At 47.5% G+C, this 19,804-nt stretch overlaps 1 protein-coding gene across 1 annotated transcript; it reads left to right on the plus strand.

The window, feature by feature from the left end:
- Positions 1-3,524: 3,524 nt before the first annotated feature.
- LOC144103482 (uncharacterized) lies at positions 3,525-4,792 on the plus strand. The gene has a single exon (XM_077636186.1). The coding sequence runs from the start codon at positions 3,548-3,550 to the stop codon at positions 4,790-4,792; it is 1,245 nt and encodes a 414-aa protein (XP_077492312.1). The 5' UTR covers positions 3,525-3,547.
- The last annotated feature ends 15,012 nt before the right edge of the window (positions 4,793-19,804 follow it).

Here is a 19,804-nt window from a genome sequence, read left to right on the forward strand (position 1 = left end):
CACTTAAAGGACATGCTCTGTTTTATCTCACCAATCCTCTCTAATAAGATGAGCCCCACGAAGATAACAGATTACAGAATTTTTTTTCATTTGCATACGAGTGCGGCACAAATATAATCGACTAGAACGCCGCCTTTCTGATCGACAGCAGGGACCATTCCCTTCTTCTAACTCTGGGTCCTCCGCGCCTCTTCAAAGCTTTCTCTACCTTATCGAAAAACACAACAGAAAATTTTCCCTTCTTACAACACACTTTCCTGCAGTATTTGGGACCTAACAACGGCAATTATTGTAGTAACAAGATTATCTGTAATGTTGAGAACTCTCCTGTTGTAACAAGAGAGCCAGTTCTGTTGCATGAACAGGCAAAATCTCAACACCACAGAAAAAGTTGTTGTAACTGCAGGACGACAAAAATTTCTGTTGTATTGTGGGACCGGCTCTGCCGTATTTTTCGACTGTGCTATAGGTGCTCCTCGCCCTCCGATTCTTTCACCGTCGGCGCTGCTCCTGCCAAGTTTTTGAAAAACCATGGCCGTTACACAGACTAGTGAGAAGACAAACCATTGAATCAGAAACTAAAACCAGACACACCACATTACACTAGTATATCCCTTGTTAAGCAGGAGCAATGCTTTAAGTGATACCAAACAGCACGTGAGGCATATAAAGAGCTCTTGGAAGTGCTTATACCTGATAGAAAACGGGCCACATTTGGAGAGAGGAACTGTAGGAGACGATGTGCAATCTTTCGAGTCCTGTTTGGTTTTTGTTATTTCAATATTCAGATGCCCTTCGTGAATGCTAGCATGAAACCCGCGCTTTGTTTTCTTTTACATCCATTCGGCGTTCTAAGATTATAACCACCAACTCGTCCGCTTCAATATTAATGATTTATATGTTTTTTAATGGACACCTTTCCACATGTTTCCCTTATGTTATGTCAGCAAATTGTTAACCTTTCATTTGTGCCTTCTTCCTTACAGATGGTGCCTGAAGTCAGCATCCCGTAGTGCTACAAGCGGCGTGCCATATTACATCAAAACAAATGAATTGAAGCATATTTAAACTTCTACACGAATACTTGCATGTCTCGGCGATACGATTCATGCAAAAGAATAAACAGTTAGTTATGGGTGAAAAATATTGTGCCATCCAATTGATTTTCCAGTTGCACCCACGCCTCTTGATGCCATAAAAAGCAATCGGTGTCTTCCTTGCTTTGCATACTGATTTACGTTCGAAAGATTTTGTTCCGCTCCATTAAAAAGTACACTCCTAATGCTCAGGCGTTGGGAGGGTGTAGAAAGGTATAGAATTGAGGCATATCAGCATTTATGGTTCCTTCATTGTACGTACGCATGTAAAAGAATAACGACATTATTTCAGGAAATGATGTATATAGTACGGCTAAACACAACTATGTTTCATAATTTACTAGTGTCTCAAGAGAATAAATTTGCTCACCAGCAGAAACGCATCCAGTAAATCGCGTCCCCTGGGCATCCTACATCTTTATTATCCGATATTTTTGACGTTAATTTCTTCAGTATGGTGGAAAATGCTCCTTTTTGAAGTGCGGTAAGTAAGCCTACTCGCGTAGAACAGGGAACTAAAATGAAAACTGCATACAATTGAATATCTCAATCACAGTAGTTTCGTTCGACACCACAGAGTGAATGAAGCTAAATCAGTCAGGCACACTCAGTGCAGTGCAGTGCTGTTGAGAAAAATTCAGCGCCATTGGGTGATGCCGATTTTCTTACGTAATGAAACTAGTAGAATTGCTAAATGAGGGACTTTATATTGCAAGTTTTTGCTACTTATGTTCGCCTATTAGTAAAAATCTGCACATCGCACAATGCTTAGCCATGACAGGATCCACGCACCTCTAACATTTTTATTGCGAAGCAATACTACTTTAGGTCGCACTTCAGCCCGTTCCGTGGCGAGGCGGTGGTAGGCACCATTGACCTTTAGCGTGACCTCGCTGCGTGACGTCACACCACGTGACCTAGAGTGACGTCACACCAGCTGTGTAAAAACGGGGCCCCATCTCACGCCGTCGCGAGGCGAGGCGGTAGCCACCAACGGCGGCCTAACTCCCGCTCCTCTCACCAGGGGCGCTACGGTCGGTGTGACGTCACACCAGCTGTGTAAAAACGACTTGAACTTCGGGAGAACAAACTCTGCTCAACTGCGCATGCGCGCCCGGAGCATAAGTGGAAAGGAGAACAGGTTTCTTTGCTCGGCGGTTATGACGTCAAACGTTATCTTTGTTTTTTTTTTCATAAATAAGTCTTGAAACCAGACGCCCGCTTGACCCAACCGATCTAAACATCCTAGAAGAGGCGATGATGGCGATGATCCAACCCACTGCCGGCCGGCTGCAGTAGCGTTTGTTCTATGCGTTTGTCTCCTGCCTCCGGGTCTCTGGTAAGTGGCGTGTTGCTGTTTGCTCTATGCGTGTCTGGTCTCGGGCGAGCGATGTGTTCCGTCCTACTGCGGCATGACCCTCAAAAGAGTGATATGCACCACCCTTCATTTGGCGTTTGCGTCTTCCGATGGCTGTTGCAACAAGGCTATTGCATTGTTTTCTACCTTTTTGCTGTACTAGGCGTACTAAGACAAGACATACGTTAGGATGGGCTAGAAAAAGAAATAATGCTGCCCTGCGCTCGCGTGCCCCCCCTTTTTTTTCTTGCGAAAAGTGCAAAGGAAACTCTATCGCTGTTATGAAAGGTGTGCTTGAGAGATAATATTTGATACCTGCTGGTACAGTTTCTTTGTTCATTTTGTGTTTCTTTATGTTGGACCCTTCTCCTTTCCAGGTGATATCTTGGACCGGTGGTGAGCACAAACTAAGATTTGAACAGCTTTTTTTGAGTGTAAGGTGGTGTGTTCTCTAGCGGTATGGCTTTAATCCAGATTTGGTGTGTGTTTGAGGTGCTTGTTTGTGATTACGCTTGTCTATGTTTAACATTGCATGTTCGACGCACATTTTAGTGCACGTCTCAGCTGCCCACACGTTGCTGTGGTACTGTACTGTCGTACGTAGTACGTACATGCATGGTGCTATGGTATGCAGTACATGTGTAAGGTCGGTGACGCCTTTCAGAGGGCCTGCACTGCCAGACTGCATTAACAACATCCTGTCATTAATGATGCACACTTTTAGTGACACGAGAGCAGTGACTGTGTGGTCCCTTTGCTTGTATTACAACCATTTCATGTGCGCCATAGCAGGCAAACATGCCTGTCTTGGCATCATTACCAGGATGCTTACATGAGGTCCATAAACGAAAAGCCGTTGCTTGAAACTTCTACTGACTACAGATCAGAAGTGAGGAAGAAGAAATGGATTGCTAACTTTATGTCATTAATGATTAATTTATGCCCTTGTTGTCCACAGTTCGTTACACAAGTCCTGTGCGTACATTTTATCCTAGCTGCATGGAACTTTGCATAAATAGCATGGAAGCATGCGAGCCGCCGCAGTGGCCGAGTCATTCTACTTCCGGCCACCGAGCGTGACGGACGCAGGATCATGAGCTCCCACGGAGCGGCGATAGCGGCCGTTGCCGGCCGCGGAAACAGGTTTGCCAGCGACGCTGATAAGGATTACGAGATCGTCCTGCCTACCCTGCCTACCGGACGTGTGGTTTTAAACACGGTTTTTCTGCACGGGGACTTGCGTGCGAGACCCTACAGGGTCGAAGACTTCAGGGACGCCCTCGCCAACGCTGGTGCGCTCCCCGACGTCGTGGCGTTGGGGGCGTACCAGATAAACCACGTGTGGGCGGTGACCTTCAGCACCGCTGACGCCGCAAAGAAACTGGCCGCCACGAAGGAGCTGGAAGTCAAGGGACGCCGCTGCATTGTTTTCGATCCAGAAGACCACCAGGTAAAGCTGCGTCTCCACTGGATGCTTCACGGTGTCGCCGACGAGGACATCCGTACGGCATTCGCGGCGTTCGGCAACGTGACCGAGGTCACCCGGGAGCGTTGGCACGTCGCCGGCATGAAGGAGAAGGGGTCCACCACGAGGACCGTGCTTCTGAAACTGAAGCCAGGTGTGAAGGTGGACGACCTGCCCCACCAGGTACGAGTCGCTGGCGAGTTGGCTCTCGTGGTGGTTCCCGGGCGGCCGATGCAGTGCCTTCGTTGCGGCGGCACGGGGCACGTTCGCCGCGATTGCAAGGTGCCCAGGTGTTCGAAATGCCGGCGCTATGGACACTCGGAGGCTGACTGCGTTCGTACCTACGCGTCGGCCACCGGGCATGTAGCAGCGAGCGTCTCCGCAGAACTGATGGACGTCGTCGAAGCAGAGGAGGCAGCGAGCGGTGCCGACGACACGGGCAAAGCGGAGGGGGTGGCGGTGCAGCCAGCTGTTGCGAGTAGCAACACCGACACGGCTGTGGCTCAGGAGAGCGGGTCGCCAGCTACTGACCCATCTTCGACGCCTGTAGAAACGCCCAAAGATGGAGCGAGCTCGTCCGTGCACGTGGAACGGAAGGCCGCCAGCGAGAGCCACGACGAAAAGGACGACTCCCTCATGAACGTCGGCGTGACTACACCTGCGAAGCGGCCACACGCCGAGACCAAGGCCGACGGGGAGAAGGCAGCGGAGCCCAGCGTCGGGGAACCGCCGGCAAAGACGCCCCAAGCACGACGGGCCGGTCTGAGACCGCGCCCAAAAGTTCCGGCTGAGAAGCGTGGCGGCGACAAGGCGCCTCCTGACCAGGAGCACGTGCTCACGCCGGATGACACCGGCGGCGACGGCATCGTCTAGCGACATGCTAGGCGCGGGAGGTAAGCACCGTGCTTTCGGTCTCTTCTTCCTAAGTTAAAATGGCTTCTGCAACTCCGTTTAAAGTCGCCACCCTAAACGTCAGAGGCCTGGCAGGTAAAAGAAAACAAAGCCAGCTGTACAGACTTATAACGGAGCAAGATATTGATATACTGGCAGTGCAGGAGACTAAAGTCGATGGTGAGGAAGAGACCGGGAGCATGGTGCGACGTTTCACGTCTAGGTATTTTGCCGTCGTTAGCCATGCTGTAGGCACATCGGCTGGCTGTATTCTTTTTGTTAAGTTGCCGGGAATAGATGTACACGGTCATCATTCGTGCTTGTCGGGTCGACACGTGTCCATCGATTTTTCGCTCAGTAACATAGACTGGCGCATTGTTTGCCTCTACGCTCCTAATGTGGTTAATGACCGAGCCGCGTTTTTTGAAAGCGTCGAAGAACGGCATCGCACTAACAGACAGCTGATTGTTATGGGCGATTACAACTGTGTCCTTAGTGCGCGCGACAAGACAAGCCTCCGAGGTTTCCGAGACAAAAGCACCGAAGTGTTGTTACGAATGATTGTGAACTGCAACCTCGAGGATGTAGCAGAGTGTCTTGAAGGAACGCGTGCTGTAAGGTACACACGATTCGAGGGCACAAGTCACGCACGGCTAGATCGCATTTATGCATCCGCGGAAACTGTACCTAAATGCAATAGTTATGTAGTTATGCCGGTATCATTTTCTGACCACTGTTTGGTTCAATGCTGCATAGGATTCATTAAGAAGGGGAATGGTTTTTCATGGGAAATGTGGAAGTTGAATGACAAGCTACTTCAGGACGAATTTTATAACCGAGCTGTAAGGGAAGAAGTAGCAAAAATAGAACCAAGTAGCAACATGAGGATATGGCAGCAGTGGGGGCTCACTAAGGAAACTTTAAAATTAAAAGCAATAGAAAGAGCCACTTGTATACGTCATCAAGCAAAACAACAGGAAATTGAGCTAAAGACACTGCTTCAGAAGATGTTAAAACAGGAATGCCGAGCGCCTGGTAAATGGATGGAGGACATCAGAAAAACCAAACAAAAGCTAGAGATAATCGAAGAAGAACGTTATCGGGGAGCGTTGGTGAGGGCAAGGGCAGAAAACATGGCTGCAGGGGAAGCGCCAACGAAACGAGCACTTGGTTTGGAAAAACCCGTGCCGAAAGGAATCACATTAACGAAATAGAATGGGGAGGTGTTTCAAAAACGTACATCGATCACATCAAAGGAGCCTTTTTCGAGCATTACCAGGCGCTCTTCGCATCGCACCCGGTAGATGTTATCACATTTAAGGAGGCGTTTCTAGCCGAGATGCCGCGTCTGGACGACGAAACTAAAGACAGATTAGAACAGCAGATAAATCAAGAGGAAGTCGAGCAAGCAATAGATAGTTTAAACCCAGGAAAGTCGCCTGGACCGGACTGGTTCAGCGCGGCATTCTACAAAGAATTTAAACATGTAATTTCCCCGGTCTTGAGGGTAATCTTTAACGAAGCCTTTAAAGTCAAAGCACTGCCTCCGTCCTATGGGTCGTCCCATACTGTGCTGATTCCCAAAACAGACGACACAGACAGATTACGACTGGTGACAGCATACCGACCGATAGCACTCACTAATGTTGAGTACAAAATTTTTATGAAGATTTTGGCGCGAAGGCTGCAGACCGTGATTCATCACTTAGTTGGTCCGCATCAGACCTGCGGGATTAAAGGGCGGTCTATTTTTACAAATATTCACGTTGCGCGCAGTGTCTTAGAAACCTGTGATGACACAAATGGTCAGGTGGCTATTCTTCAGATCGATTTAGAAAAGGCTTTTGACTGCGTTGCCCATGAACTTTTGTTTGCAGTATTAAGCCATGTTAACGTTGGTTCTGTTATTCGCGAGGGTGTGGCCCTGGCGTACCGGAACTGCACGACGAAATTGATCGTTAACAAGAGTCTGGGGGCCCCCATTAGCGTGCAGCGTTCGGTGCGCCAGGGCTGTCCCCTCAGCCCCCTTTTATTTTGTATTTATGTGGAGACCCTTTGTTTGAAGCTACTGAAAAACAGAAGTATTACCGGATTCAGTTTACAAGCAGCCGAAGTAAAGGTTCTGGCGTACGCTGATGACATTGCTGTGTTTGCCGTTGACGAGGGAGGCATAAGCGAGGCCGTTCAATGTGTACGAGATTTCAGCCAAGCTACTGGAAGCGGGGTTAACTGGTCGAAGTGCCTCGGACTTTGGCACGGAAGGTGGGCATCTACGCCGGAGCGGTTTGCCAGCGTGCCTTGGACGACGACGCCAGATAAATACTTGGGCGTTCCACTCGCTGCTTACCGTGACAGTGAACAGTATTGGACAGGACAGATTAAAGAGATACGGGAAAGAGCTGATAAGTGGAAAGGAACGACCTTGTCCATTTTCGCCAGAGCCACTGTTTGCAACTTGTTCTTTATCAGCAGGCTCTGGTACGTCATGCAGGTGTTGCACTGTTCACGGTTAAGTATTCAAAAGCTACACCGGATTTTCGCCATCTTTGTCTGGTCGTCTGAATGGGAGCGCTGCAGCCGCACCAACCTGTTCCGACGGGTTCAAGACGGCGGGCTGGGTCTGGGCCATTTGTTTTTGAGACAGCTGGTCAATCGTTTTTTGTTTCTTCGGGACACAAGAGACCCGTTTTTGCGTACCGTATGCCAAGTTAGGCTGCGGCATCTGCTTCCAGAATACATAGTCGGAACTGCTGACGTTTACAGTAGGGTCACCGGTTTTTACCGGGAAATCGTAGCCAGTGTAAGGTTTCTTTCCGCGCGGTTTTCAAATGACTTTCTGTCGAATGTGAAACGAAAGAAACTGTACCGTGCTTTGTGCGATGTAGTTTTCCCGGTGCCCTTGTACAGGGCCTTGTACAGTGGAGGCCAAGGCAAAGATGTTTTAAAGAGAGTTAAAAACATGCAGGTGCCATCAGGAACCAAAACCTTCTTTTTTAAGCTGCACACCGGAACCTTACCGTTTAAAAAATTTTTAGAGGGAAAGGAATTATTTTTACCCTGGGGTTCTCACTGTTTAATTTGCAGAAAGCCTGAAACAATAGACCATGTATTTTTACACTGTTGGGAAGGAGTTTATTTTTGGGATGTATTACAGCGAACCTTAAAGAAAGAATTTCCACTAGACCCGTATGGCATCCGTTACTTATGTGTTGAAAACGAGGATGGGGTGCCTTATGATTTAATAATGCTGACAGGCCTCCACTGTATATGGCGCTCGAGAATGGCAGGCTTTCACTGTGACAGAGACGCTAGACCTGCCCGAATCTACTTTCGAGAAAGTATGGACATGTTTCTGGCCATTCAGAAGGCCGCAGCGGAGCCTCCGGAGTGGCTCTCAAGACTAGAGCCACTCTGTACACTGCGTGAATTTTAAGTTGACGAAGCCAGACTCATGCTGGCTGACTTCGAGTCGGGTGTACATAGCGTTTGTCTTTTGTTGATTGTTTGTTATGTGCAATTTTCTGTGTCAAAGCCAGGCAATAAAGAAAAAAAAGCCGCAGTGGCCGAGTGGTTATGGCACTCAGCTGCTGGCCCAAAAGACGTGGGTTCGATCCCGGCCGCGCCGGTCGAGTTTCGATGAAGGCGAAATTCTAGAGGCTGATGTACTATGCTATGTCAGTGCACGTTGAAGAACGCCAGGTGGTCGAAATTTCCGGAGCCCTTCACTACCGCGTCCCTCATAGCCTGAGTTGCTTTTGGACGTTAAAAAAACCCTTAAACCCTAAATGCATGCGAGGCTGCCTACGTGCACCAGTTTTTTTTAGTGTGTGTAGCAGCGTAATCATGTGAAAAATGAGTATACATAGCCGGGCTCGCGTGTTGTTGCAGCTCTAGTGACGTGTAGCTGCACACTGTGCGAAAAAAAATTTTTACATGTCATGAGCAGAGTGAGGCTATTTTGAATCCTGTGGTCTTGCATGATCAAAGGGCAGGGACAGATGGACAAAGGACAGGAACAGATGTACAGCAACAAACTTTATGGTCAACTGATAACTGCATAGAGCAAAATACAAGATAGAAGAGCACTTATAGTCCATGCGTGCACAAACAGATTTTGAACTCGGTTCCCATTGACATGGCCTAAATGTCTTGGCAAGGTGTTCAGTGAACATCGAAATGTCTTCGTCGTTTGTACATTGCGTATTGGGTGAAACAGCTCAACTGGATCAAAGGTTGAAAGAAAAAGAAAACACACAAATGAGTTGTTTCACCCAATCGGTACACATACCAGCTCGCCCAAGTTTCCATCCTTGTACATTGTTCTTTTTGTCTTGGTGGAAGCTTTCGGACCACTGCTATCTGTATGAGTGGTTGTACTATCACGAGCAGAAGTTTACGGGATGTGAGTGTGCGGAAAAAAATTTCTTCTTGCTCAGTCACTCAAGCCATTTGCTTAAAATGCATGAAAATAGTTGGAGCCTACATGTTCCTTCCTCTTGTAACAATATAAGGCGACTGGGTAGCGAGGTGGAGCTACAATAAACGTTTTTCCAAGAAATCTCGTACCGTAAACTTTTGCTGCCGGTAGTACATCGTACCATTCTAACGCTGTTGCATAACTTTAAGTTGGAGAATTGGAAATGTTCAGGGGTGAAGTGCAGTCCCACCCTCACCAACAGTGGTGATCCACCACTTTGTTTTGTTCATGGTAATTTAAGAATGGCCTCAGTTTCTTAGTCTCCTGGTTGTTTGCTATGTTGTCTGTACCAACGGTTGCACCTTCCTTGGTCCCTGTTCCATCTCATTCTCACTGTTGTCCTGCCCATGCACACCATGCTTGTTTTCTTTTCACTTCAATTCACTTCCATTATACAGTTCCCTCAGTCTAGTCCTCGGGGACATCTTGCACCATCCTGGCACACAAACTTATCCAATTGAGCAATGAAAAATGTTGCATACCTCTGTCACACGGGCACTGCAAAGGCCTTAGAGAATCATATCCTTCCGTTCAAAGGTGCACAGTACACATTTAAGTGCCATAAGTGTTGCACCTTTGCCGCAGAGAGCCTTGGAGGCAAAGGTGGCCATCAGAGACATTTGAAGCCCAAAGGAGCGGCCTTCGAGAAGCTGCAATCATAACACCATCCATTGTAGAAGCAGCTAAAGGTACCTGAAACCATCATACTGATACATAAAAATGTCTCTCTGGATCTAGTTTTTTTGCTTGTCTTTAAACTGTGCTATAATCTCGTATGGAGCAGCAACACCAGCTACCCATTAATGGCCAGGGCAATAAAGACCTGCTATTGCTGACAAGCAAAGTTCTCAGTAATTCTTTCATGAATGGAGTATGCTTAAATAAGTTTGCAAGCTCAACAAATGAATAAATTACTCCACTTCAGTTTTGAAGCTCTCGCTTCTGCCCCTTCAAGCAATGCTAGGGGCTCTGAAGTCCGACTGTCCCATTATTGAGTTGCACGTGTAGCAGCATCGCTACTCCTTTCAGGTCTTCCTCCTTTGGAGAAACGATACTCCTTTGCTGAAAATGCCTTTGAGGACTGCCGTATAACAATGGTATTGGTAACTGCACATGAAGTCATAAATTTCACAAAGTAAACACAGTATAATTCTCCACACAAGATTCCTCGTGCAACAATTAAAAATGTTGATTCATTGGAAGCCTGGAAGTGTATATCAAGCTTACCATATGTTTGGCTGCTGTCCCTGTATGTGGCCACTTTCATTACCTCGAGATCCAGCACAAGTGCCTAGCAACTGTGGGGTGCATAACAAAGAAGCAGATCCCCATGCTTTTGTGGATGAAATGCATGGCAATGCACTCAGTTACAGCGTTATTCCAGAAGGATTGTATTTCATGGCCTGAATCAGCCGCAGACAAGGCCACCTTCAAAGAGCAGTCAACCCCGGATGAACTGTTCTGACACCTCCATTTCTCTTTACCACTGCAGTAATTATATGCTCCATGTGAGCCCATAGGCAAATGAGAATGTGCTTTATTGCTTCTGTTCAAAACAACAATTCTGCACTGCCATTCTAAATACCTGACGTTTAGATTACTGTGCTCTGTTCAGTAGTGTTAAATCAATTTACTAGATAATGAACATCTGACCTCTGCCATCAGCCGTAATGATGCTGATCCGACACTAATAGGTGGGTTTGCACTCCACTGTGGCAACAGCTCAAATCGAGCATAAAGCACAGCCATGTTGTCTTGATTAAGCAATGATGCATCTTTTAACAAGTAAGAGGTCACTTAAATCATGCAAGACTATTTCTGTAGCCAGTCTGTGCTTAATCATGGTATATCAATGATCTAATTCACACACCAAATTCTACACCCCTTCTATTTGATATGCCTACAGAATATCACGGTCTCTCGTCTTAGTCTCAGTCTCCTGGTGACAGTTTACCGTATTGTCTTTGCCATCTGGTGAACCTTCTCTGATTTCTGATCTAGCTTCTTTCTCTATACTTCGATTCGTGCACACCAAGCAGATCTTTGCTTACGCAGCCCAACACACAGCAGCGGAGTCAGAACTCTGCCTAATTTTCTAGGGCACTAGCTTTCTGTAGACTGACACTGAGTTCAGCACAGTACTGGGCCAGGCTGTAGCTGCCTTAGTAAAATGGTGTCTTCAAGCTGGAGGAAGGTTCAGAGCCAAGTAGGCATCCATCAATCCTACATTATGGCAACATGCACTGAAGAAGACTTCCAAGATGCTCTCTGTTTCACTTGATTAGGGCAGTAAGGGCAGCAGGCTCAAGTGAGTTTGCTGTGTTCAACATTGCTGTATGTGATTGTCACACTGTCAGCAACACAGCAGCATTGCAGGCAAACTGGCACCCTCATTGAACAAACACTGTGCTCAAACTCCAACAGTGCTCGTTGTGCCAACGCTTTGGGGATATGAACATTGACAGTGTAACCTTCTGCTATTTGATTAAACCATTGCACAGCTATACAGGACATCATTGTGGAGGTACTAGGAGTGTGGTGGTGGGGTAACGAGAGTAGTACTCCTGAGGTGCTGCGGGCTAGTCAGGAGAGATTTAGGGAGCGATGCTGCGCACATGATTGATAGCACCACCTGCAGTCATTACTGGAGAGCGTTAATGTGAGAAGTTGGGTTAGTTGGTACCTATTCATGGTTAACGAGCATAAAAAAAGATGAAGGCGGCAGATAAAAAGATGACACGACACAAGCACTCACTCGCAACTGAATGTTTATTCGGAAAAAGAAAACCGTTTTATATGCGCAAAGAAGGTGGAGATACAAAGAAAACGAACAAAAATTCAGTGAAGCCGCACCAGGAATCCTAATTACAAATGGTTTACCCATGCATTAACAAAAGATCCTAAAGCAAACAAAATACGCCAGGCAAAATCAAGTGTCATCAAGGAAAGCTATTTCATGGCTTGTTAGGGTGACTGAAGAGATGCTGATGCACATGTCAATTGATTTTGCGATGTAATTCGCTCCCTTAAAGGTGCACTTAAGAGGAATCTCAACTCGTCTTTTTTACGGTAGGAACTCGATCTACCGTTCCGAGCATTTTTAGAAACTTAGAATTATTCTCCTGTGCGGCCGATTTTCCTAATTTAAATCGGATTAAACGTCCCGGCTCCCACCTTTTTTTGAACTCAACGCTGAAGGCAGGAGAAGTCAACCAATGCATGTTGTGCCTTTCAGCCAGTCCCATGACAGCTTTGGTTTCACTTTTATTTTGTTTTTTGGGTTTCTGTGAATATAAAGTTTGAGTCGCAGACAACATAGTCGCAGATAGAGTCACTAAAAGTGACTCTAGCCGCAGACGAGGTCCACGGAGGAGGAGCAGAAGGAAATAACTTTATTTTCCAACAGAAATGGCATTCCCCACCTCCCTCGGTACTAGGCCGGGGAGGCAGGAGGCACCGCTTTACATGCTAGCCGGGAGGTCTTATATCTCGGCAGCCTCTTCAGCTGGTCGGATGAGGCGGAGCCGGAGCTCAGGGTCTGAACTACGCAGCAGGGTCTCCCAGAATTCTTTGGAATTGATATTCAGCGCCCTACCAGGAGAATTCAGGCATTCCCGGATTATATGGTCGAGGAACCTTCTCAACCTGCAGTATGTACACCCGTGTGATCTTACCTGCTGGAACATATGGTTCGCCAGGATCGGGTGTGGCTATGTGTATGTTTGGAGTCGTTTCCACGCCACTGCCTGCTTATTAAGACGGGTCTGGCGGGGGTACCAGCCTATGTTCCAATCTGTAATGTTAAGTAATTTCCCCATATTTTGCCAAGCTTTCACCACTCTGCCCGAGGGGGTCCTACTAGCCCCCGGTGGTATAAACTTCAAGCTAGTTCATGAGCCGCCTCATTGCCGGGGGCGGTGGCATGCACAGGTGTCCAGATCAACGTAATTTTCCTCGCACTTTGTCGCTGGTTTAGAATCTTTGCCGCCCCGGACGAGATTTTCATGCACGAAAATTTTGGATGGCAGTTCCACTGTCGCCTATGATGGAATTTCCTTCTGTGCCAACGCAGGTTAGCGCTACCACAACTTCCTCCACCACTGCAGCGGAGCACACCCTTAGGGAGGCAGCCGTAACGGCATTTCCGTGGCCATCTACTACCGCGGCTACCGCTCGTCCATCGGGGCCACTTGTGCGTCCACATACGCTACCTGCTCTGAGAGCATCTTACTATACCGGAGACCAGTGGTTTCCGCTCTTTTCTCCCTTCTGGTCTTACTATGCTCGGGTTGCATATTCTTAGGTAAAGGGGGGATGGTTAGCCACCTCCTGATTTTGCTCCTTAATTTCTGCCTTCGGTGTAGGGCCCCCTGTTTGGACTGATTCCTACTTTAGCCAGGATAGTCCTGCCCATTTTTGTGGCTATCTTATCAATCCGTGCTGCGCGCACCGCTTCCACCAGTTTCGCCCACGTGTTGTGCATCCAGAGCTATAGAAGTTGCTCCGTGGATGCACGTGCACATGGGCAGGCCCTGCGTGCTTGACGCATCTACGTATTAACCCATCAATTATCATCTTTTCCGCAGACTTGAAATCGAGATAAGACGTACAGTAGCTGACTCTGCTGAATATGAAAGCTTGTACCAGCTCATTAAATTCTTTTCTTTTAATTCCCGCCTTTTGCTCGTTCCTCTATGCGTTCCAACTGCCCGGGTAGCGCGCACACAACCGGGTTGCGTTAAAGAGTAGGGGGCAACACCGATCCCTGGGGGGTGCCCTTGTTGCCCAGCCCAATAGTGGAAGATTCAGTAGACTGGAATTTTACGCAGGCCATCTTACTGGAAAGGAAATTTCACACATAGTTGAAAGTTTTAGTGCCAACATTTAGATTACCGAGACGTTTGAGCACAGACTCGTGCCTTATGTTGTCAAAGGCTTTCATCAAGTCTAGCCCTGGGATCACCTTCGCATCCTTCGACCGCGAGTCGACGATGTCATGCTTAATTTGCAGCATGATTTTCTGCGTGCACAGATGAGGGCGGAACCCGATCATTATGTGCGGCAGGAGGTCTTGCTTTTCCAGGTATCCGATTAATCTCGTCTGGATGACTTGTTCTATTAGCTTTCCTACGCACGAGCTAAGTGATAAGAGCCTGAGATTCCCTAGCTGAGGAGGCTTGCCCAGCTTAGGTATTTAGATGACATTTGCCGATTTCCATTGCTGTGGCAGCTCGCCCTTTTCCCAGCATTCTTGCATGAATTCCATTAGGTAACCTATCGAGGTAACCTGTCGAGGTATCATCAGAGTATTTGTAATCCCATCGGGACCCAGGGCAAACTTTGTGCGGAGTCTAACTAATTACGCTCTAACTCCCGCTTCCGTGAAGGGGGCATCAAGCGCCTCATTGGGCGCATTATCATAGTCTGAAGGGGAGTTTGTTGGGTCTCACCCACATAGGGTTCTATTAGTTTCTGCATGAAATCGTCATCGCTGCCATCAAATGAGCGTTGAGCTTTGGAGAGTGTGACTTCCGATTGGGTTTTCGACTTTTCTGGGCCAAGCAAATGGCAGAGGATACCCCACGTTTTAGAGAGGGTCATCGCTCCCTCCATCTAGTCACATTTGCTGCCCCAATTTTGTTCACATAATTTAAGAGTAATCCTCAATTTCCTTATTGTGTCGCGCCAACCTTCTACGGAGGGTGCGGTTTCATTTCTACTGCTTGAGATGTGTTTCCATGCTTTGCTTAGCCTCCCACATATGCAGGAGGTGGCTTTCGGCAATCTCGGGGGCGTCCTCCCCTTCTAAGGTTTTGGTAGCTTCCATGACGCTCGATTTTATCTGTTTTCCCATTTCCCATCTCCAGATGTCGCAAAAGTGCTTCCCTTCCTGGTTGGATCTGATTGCTCTAAACTGGTCCCATTCGACGGCGGCCGGCGTGCATGCCCTGCATGTTTTAAGGCCTTCGTTGAGGATGGATACCAGTATGTAGTGGTCGCTCCCAAAATTTAACTACGAATTGTGCCATTTGAGGCCATGGACGCTTTTTCAGAGGGTGAGATCCGGGGACGCATCCACACTAACATTGTTGCCCACTCACGTGGGGCTCCAGGGGTCAGTGTGTAACGAAAACTTCTGGTCGCGCATGTTCTCTCATAATTTTCTACTTTTTGGGCACTGATTAGAGTACCCCCAGGCCTGATGATGCGCATTGAAATTCCCCACTACAACGAGTTGCCAGTTTTCGCTAGTTGCGAGAGCCTTGCTTAGCAGGGCTCTGATCCTCACCTTCTTTATTTAGGCGAGCTGTATATGTTCAATAGAACTCTGATTTACGTATCACTCCGCCGATGGCAGAGCGGCAAGCTGCCATGGGACAGGCTGAAAGGCCCTCCATGCTTTGGTTGACTCCTACCTTCAGCATCGAGTTAAAAAAAAAAGGCACGAGGCGGGACGTTTAATCTGATTTAAATTAGGGAAATCGGCTGCACAGGACAATAATTCGAAGTTTCTAAGAATGCTCGGAATGTGTGTAGATCGAGCGGTAAAAAGACGAGTTGTTTTCTTGATTCCTCTTCAGTGCCATGTTGTCTTCTCCGCTGTCGTAGTCTTATTTGCGCTGATTAACCATGGATTACTAAAGAGGCTGTGCTCCTATTCTGTTCACTCAAGACATTTAGCCTTTCATTCTTCATCACTGTGCTCATCAGACTTGTGTTTAATAGGGGATATGCATTTGTACTGGGAGCTGCCGCAGTGACTCATTGGTTATGGCGCTTGGCTGCTGACCTGAAAGACACGGGTTCGATCCTGGCTGTGGTGGTTAAATTTCAATGGCGGCGAAATTGTAGAGGCCCGTGTACTGTGCTATGTCAGTGCACTTTAAGGAACCCGTTAAAGAAACTTCTGGAGCCTTTCACAATGGCGTCCCTCATAGCATCAGTCACTTTGGGATGGATGCTAAACCCCCAGAAACCAGCATTTGTACTGGTGATCATTCAAAGTCTGCTCTCATTGAATGCAACATTGCAAGCCATACCACTGCTGTGTACCTCCCACAGACATGTTGACTGAGCTTTTCAAGCATTCTCTAGGTGATATGCTGTTTGTACTTCTAGCACTTGATTGTTCAGACTGCAGCCTCCTTTTGCTGCATGCACCTGCAACACCTTTGTGCGGAGAACATACAGGTATCACGTCCTCCTTTCTTCCCACTGTGTTTGACCTATTAGCAGGGTTGGTGGTGGTAGCTACTTTACTCCAAATTGGCTACTTTTTATGACCCTGTATGGCAATGAAAATTTCAGGCTGGCTCCCTGGCTACTTTGAACCTCATTTCGGCACATTTACTGGCCCCCCCTTTTTTTTAACCGTACACTCCTTGCCAGTGGGAATGGTGTGCATCAAGGCATCCCTACGCGTGTCTAGTGTAGCTCGGGATCCTACACGTGCCTGAAACGAGACTCCAAAGGAGGTTACATCTTCAGAGACAACATTTCACTACACCAAAGTGCCTTGAGAGAGTGCTGCTTCCAGTTCCTAAAGCAAATGGTGATAAAACTCGTACAGCAGCTTCCAAATGCCTCGTCTGCACCTCAGTGGCTGCTTGCCCTATATCCCGGTCACATAGAAAGCACGAAGAGCCATGAAGGCATACTGAAACTGCTTTTGCTTTTCTTGTGGGGGATCCTTCATCGGGCTGGAGTCGTAAATGAAGCAACTGTAAAGAATTAGCGTGCACTTGATCACATATTGTGTTTGAGTTTATGGCATGCAGTGGCATCGCACAGAGACGCTTGTGGCAAAAGCCCCTCTTCACACCTTGTGCAAGGCACACTGAAAATTTTGTTATATTTTCTAATGCTGATAGTGCATGCCCTTCTATATGAACTTGACAAAAATCAGACGTGCAACAAAAATGAAGCTGCACTCGCTAATAGATTCCATGAATCAAGTTCTGTCTACGGCTTCCACACGAAACAGCGTCACGCTTTAAGCGTGGCTATGTTTGGCCGCTTTTAGCTTCAGTTCTGGGTCCTTTTTTAATTGCACCCAGTGGCAACACTCCCCACCAGTTGTTCTGTCATGGATACCACACCTTGCTCTATGATGGATCAGAAAGCACAACCATTTGGCACCATGCAATCTTACTGAGCAGTAACTTCGGATCACCTGCTTGTTAACATCTCAAGACGCGACATGGTGAAAAACTGTCATTATTGCTTCTTCTCGATCTAGTTTTCCCTCAGACCTGTAGTTATCTCTTTGAAATTTCTTACTGCATAGCGTACTGTACCCTTGAGCTGTCCTTCTCAGTCTACCACTTCATCAGCATAGGGCTGCCATTCTCAAAATGAATGACAGAGTTGACTCTTGGTGTGAAATGCTCAAACTACTGCTCCAATCCACTTGTGTCAACCCTCGTAAGTCACAAGGATTGCTGTTTTTCTGCTGGTACTAAGGGCCGACTGTAAGCTGAGGCTCGCAGCTAATCTCGTGGCAGGCTTCCGAACTTCCTTTGAGCAGTGAACTTTGTTCTAACATCCTTGCTTGCTGCCCCTCGAACATTGTTGATCACCACCAGAATCGGTCTCTTCATTTCATACAGTCGTCGTGCTCGCATGTAATTGCATAGTGTAGAAGAAATAACCCTAGTCCCATTGCAGTCAGTTTACAGACTTTAATTTAATGCGTAATTTGCAATGTGCCTACATGATGAATGAGCACAACACACTTCTAAAGTAGCACATAAGTTGACATGGGAACAGTAAACATGGAATGAACTCTAACCACCAATATGCACAGAAAAACAGGGATCAAAGGAATGAAATGAAAGTTCGCACGGTCTATGTTTAGAGACACGGCACAAGGTGTAGCATCACCTTTCAGTGGACTCGTTCCATTTTGTGGCGCTGCACTGCTGGAGGTTTCACCCACTTTCTAAGCGAGTCCAATATTGCTGCTGGTGCTTGAGGTCTGATGTGGGGTGCAATATCTGGAGCGCTAGTAGTGTGGTATGGTGCCGTCTAACCCCACAGCCAAGCGCCTTCTAATTTGAACGGAGAGCGTGTCCTCTCCCGGCGCAGGTCAAAGGGCAAGCGTGCACTTTCCTGTCCCTCTAAAGAATGTTTTTCTGTTCCCTGCCAGTCATCTGGAGAGTCATCTTTCTCCGCACTTGCTCCCAACTCACGACATGTGAGTAGCGGGAAGCTGTTGTCTCTGAAGAGATTCTTGTCATCCTCAGTGGTCTGAAGCCACCGTGATGGCTAAGGCAGCAACTGCCAGTTCATCGAGCTTTGCACTGAAGCCGCCCACAGCGATCACATTCGACCGGTCATCGAAATGATCAGCCTGGATACTGGACTTTGACGATTACCGCCACGCATCCGGTCTCAACAGGGAAGACCAAGGTCGCAGGCGCAAACATTACTCTGCGTGATGGGCCGCCAAGCCAGATAGATGTTCAACATGTTCACTCTCCACTGAAGACGCGAAGAACTATCACCTTGTCAAGGGAAAGCTTGACTGACACTTCGTTGAAAGAATGAAGTTGACGAATCAGCATGCTTCAACTTGTGTGAACAGGAGCCCACAGAGACAGTCGACGAATACATCATTCTGCTCTACAACATGCCAGTCTGTTGCGATTATGGTGAACTGCGGGATCGATTAATCCTGGCCATTTCATTTTCGGTCTCTGTGACAAAAGACTTTTGGGAGCATTCCAGCTAGATACTGGCCTTACCCTCGTCAAAGCCCTCTTCAAGACTCGACAGAAGGACTAAGTGCATCATCAACAATAGTTGCTTCAAGTTGCGGGGCAGAGAGCCCATTCATCAAGACAGACGGCGCTGCTCTGGATGCTGTCACTCGCACAAAACACCAGAAACAGAAAAGTTGCACATGACCAGCCATCTTTGTGAAGACGAGCAGCTAATCTTGCAGCTACTGCGGGGGAACGCCTCATCCTTGGCCTTCATGTGTGGCTAAATTCGAGAAATGGTCAACGTGCAAGAATAAGAGACACTACGCTTGCATCTGCAGAAAGTTTGTCTAAGGACATCTCAGCACTTGAGTAAGAAACCTTGGTGCTCTCTTGGTGCACTCACTCGCATCTTGGTGCTCTCAATCAACTAGCCGCTGCTCGGAACATCGGGCTTGTGGAAGTTGGCATCAGCGGATTTCCATTGGTTGCGAAGGTCTACAAGGGGCTCAAGTGTCCATTCTGCCAAATTCCTCCTCCGGCATACCAAGAGCTGACCGCTTTTAGCATGCTGATAAGGCAGTTCTGTTTCACAAGACTTCTCTTTGGCACCACGTCAGCGCTAAAATACTTTCAAAATCTTGTCCGAAACTCTCAGCGGATTAATTGGAGTGGTCAGTCACAAGGATGATATTATAGTTTTCGGCCATGACCAAGATAAGCAGAACTGACATCTTGACGCGACGCTGAAGCATCTTGCTTCCTTGGGATTCACCCTGAACCACACAGTGTTTTCAACGTTAATGAGGTGAC

The sequence above is a fragment of the Amblyomma americanum genome, chromosome 9, assembly GCF_052857255.1.
Source record: "Amblyomma americanum isolate KBUSLIRL-KWMA chromosome 9, ASM5285725v1, whole genome shotgun sequence".
NCBI classification, from domain to species: Eukaryota; Metazoa; Arthropoda; class Arachnida; order Ixodida; family Ixodidae; genus Amblyomma; species Amblyomma americanum.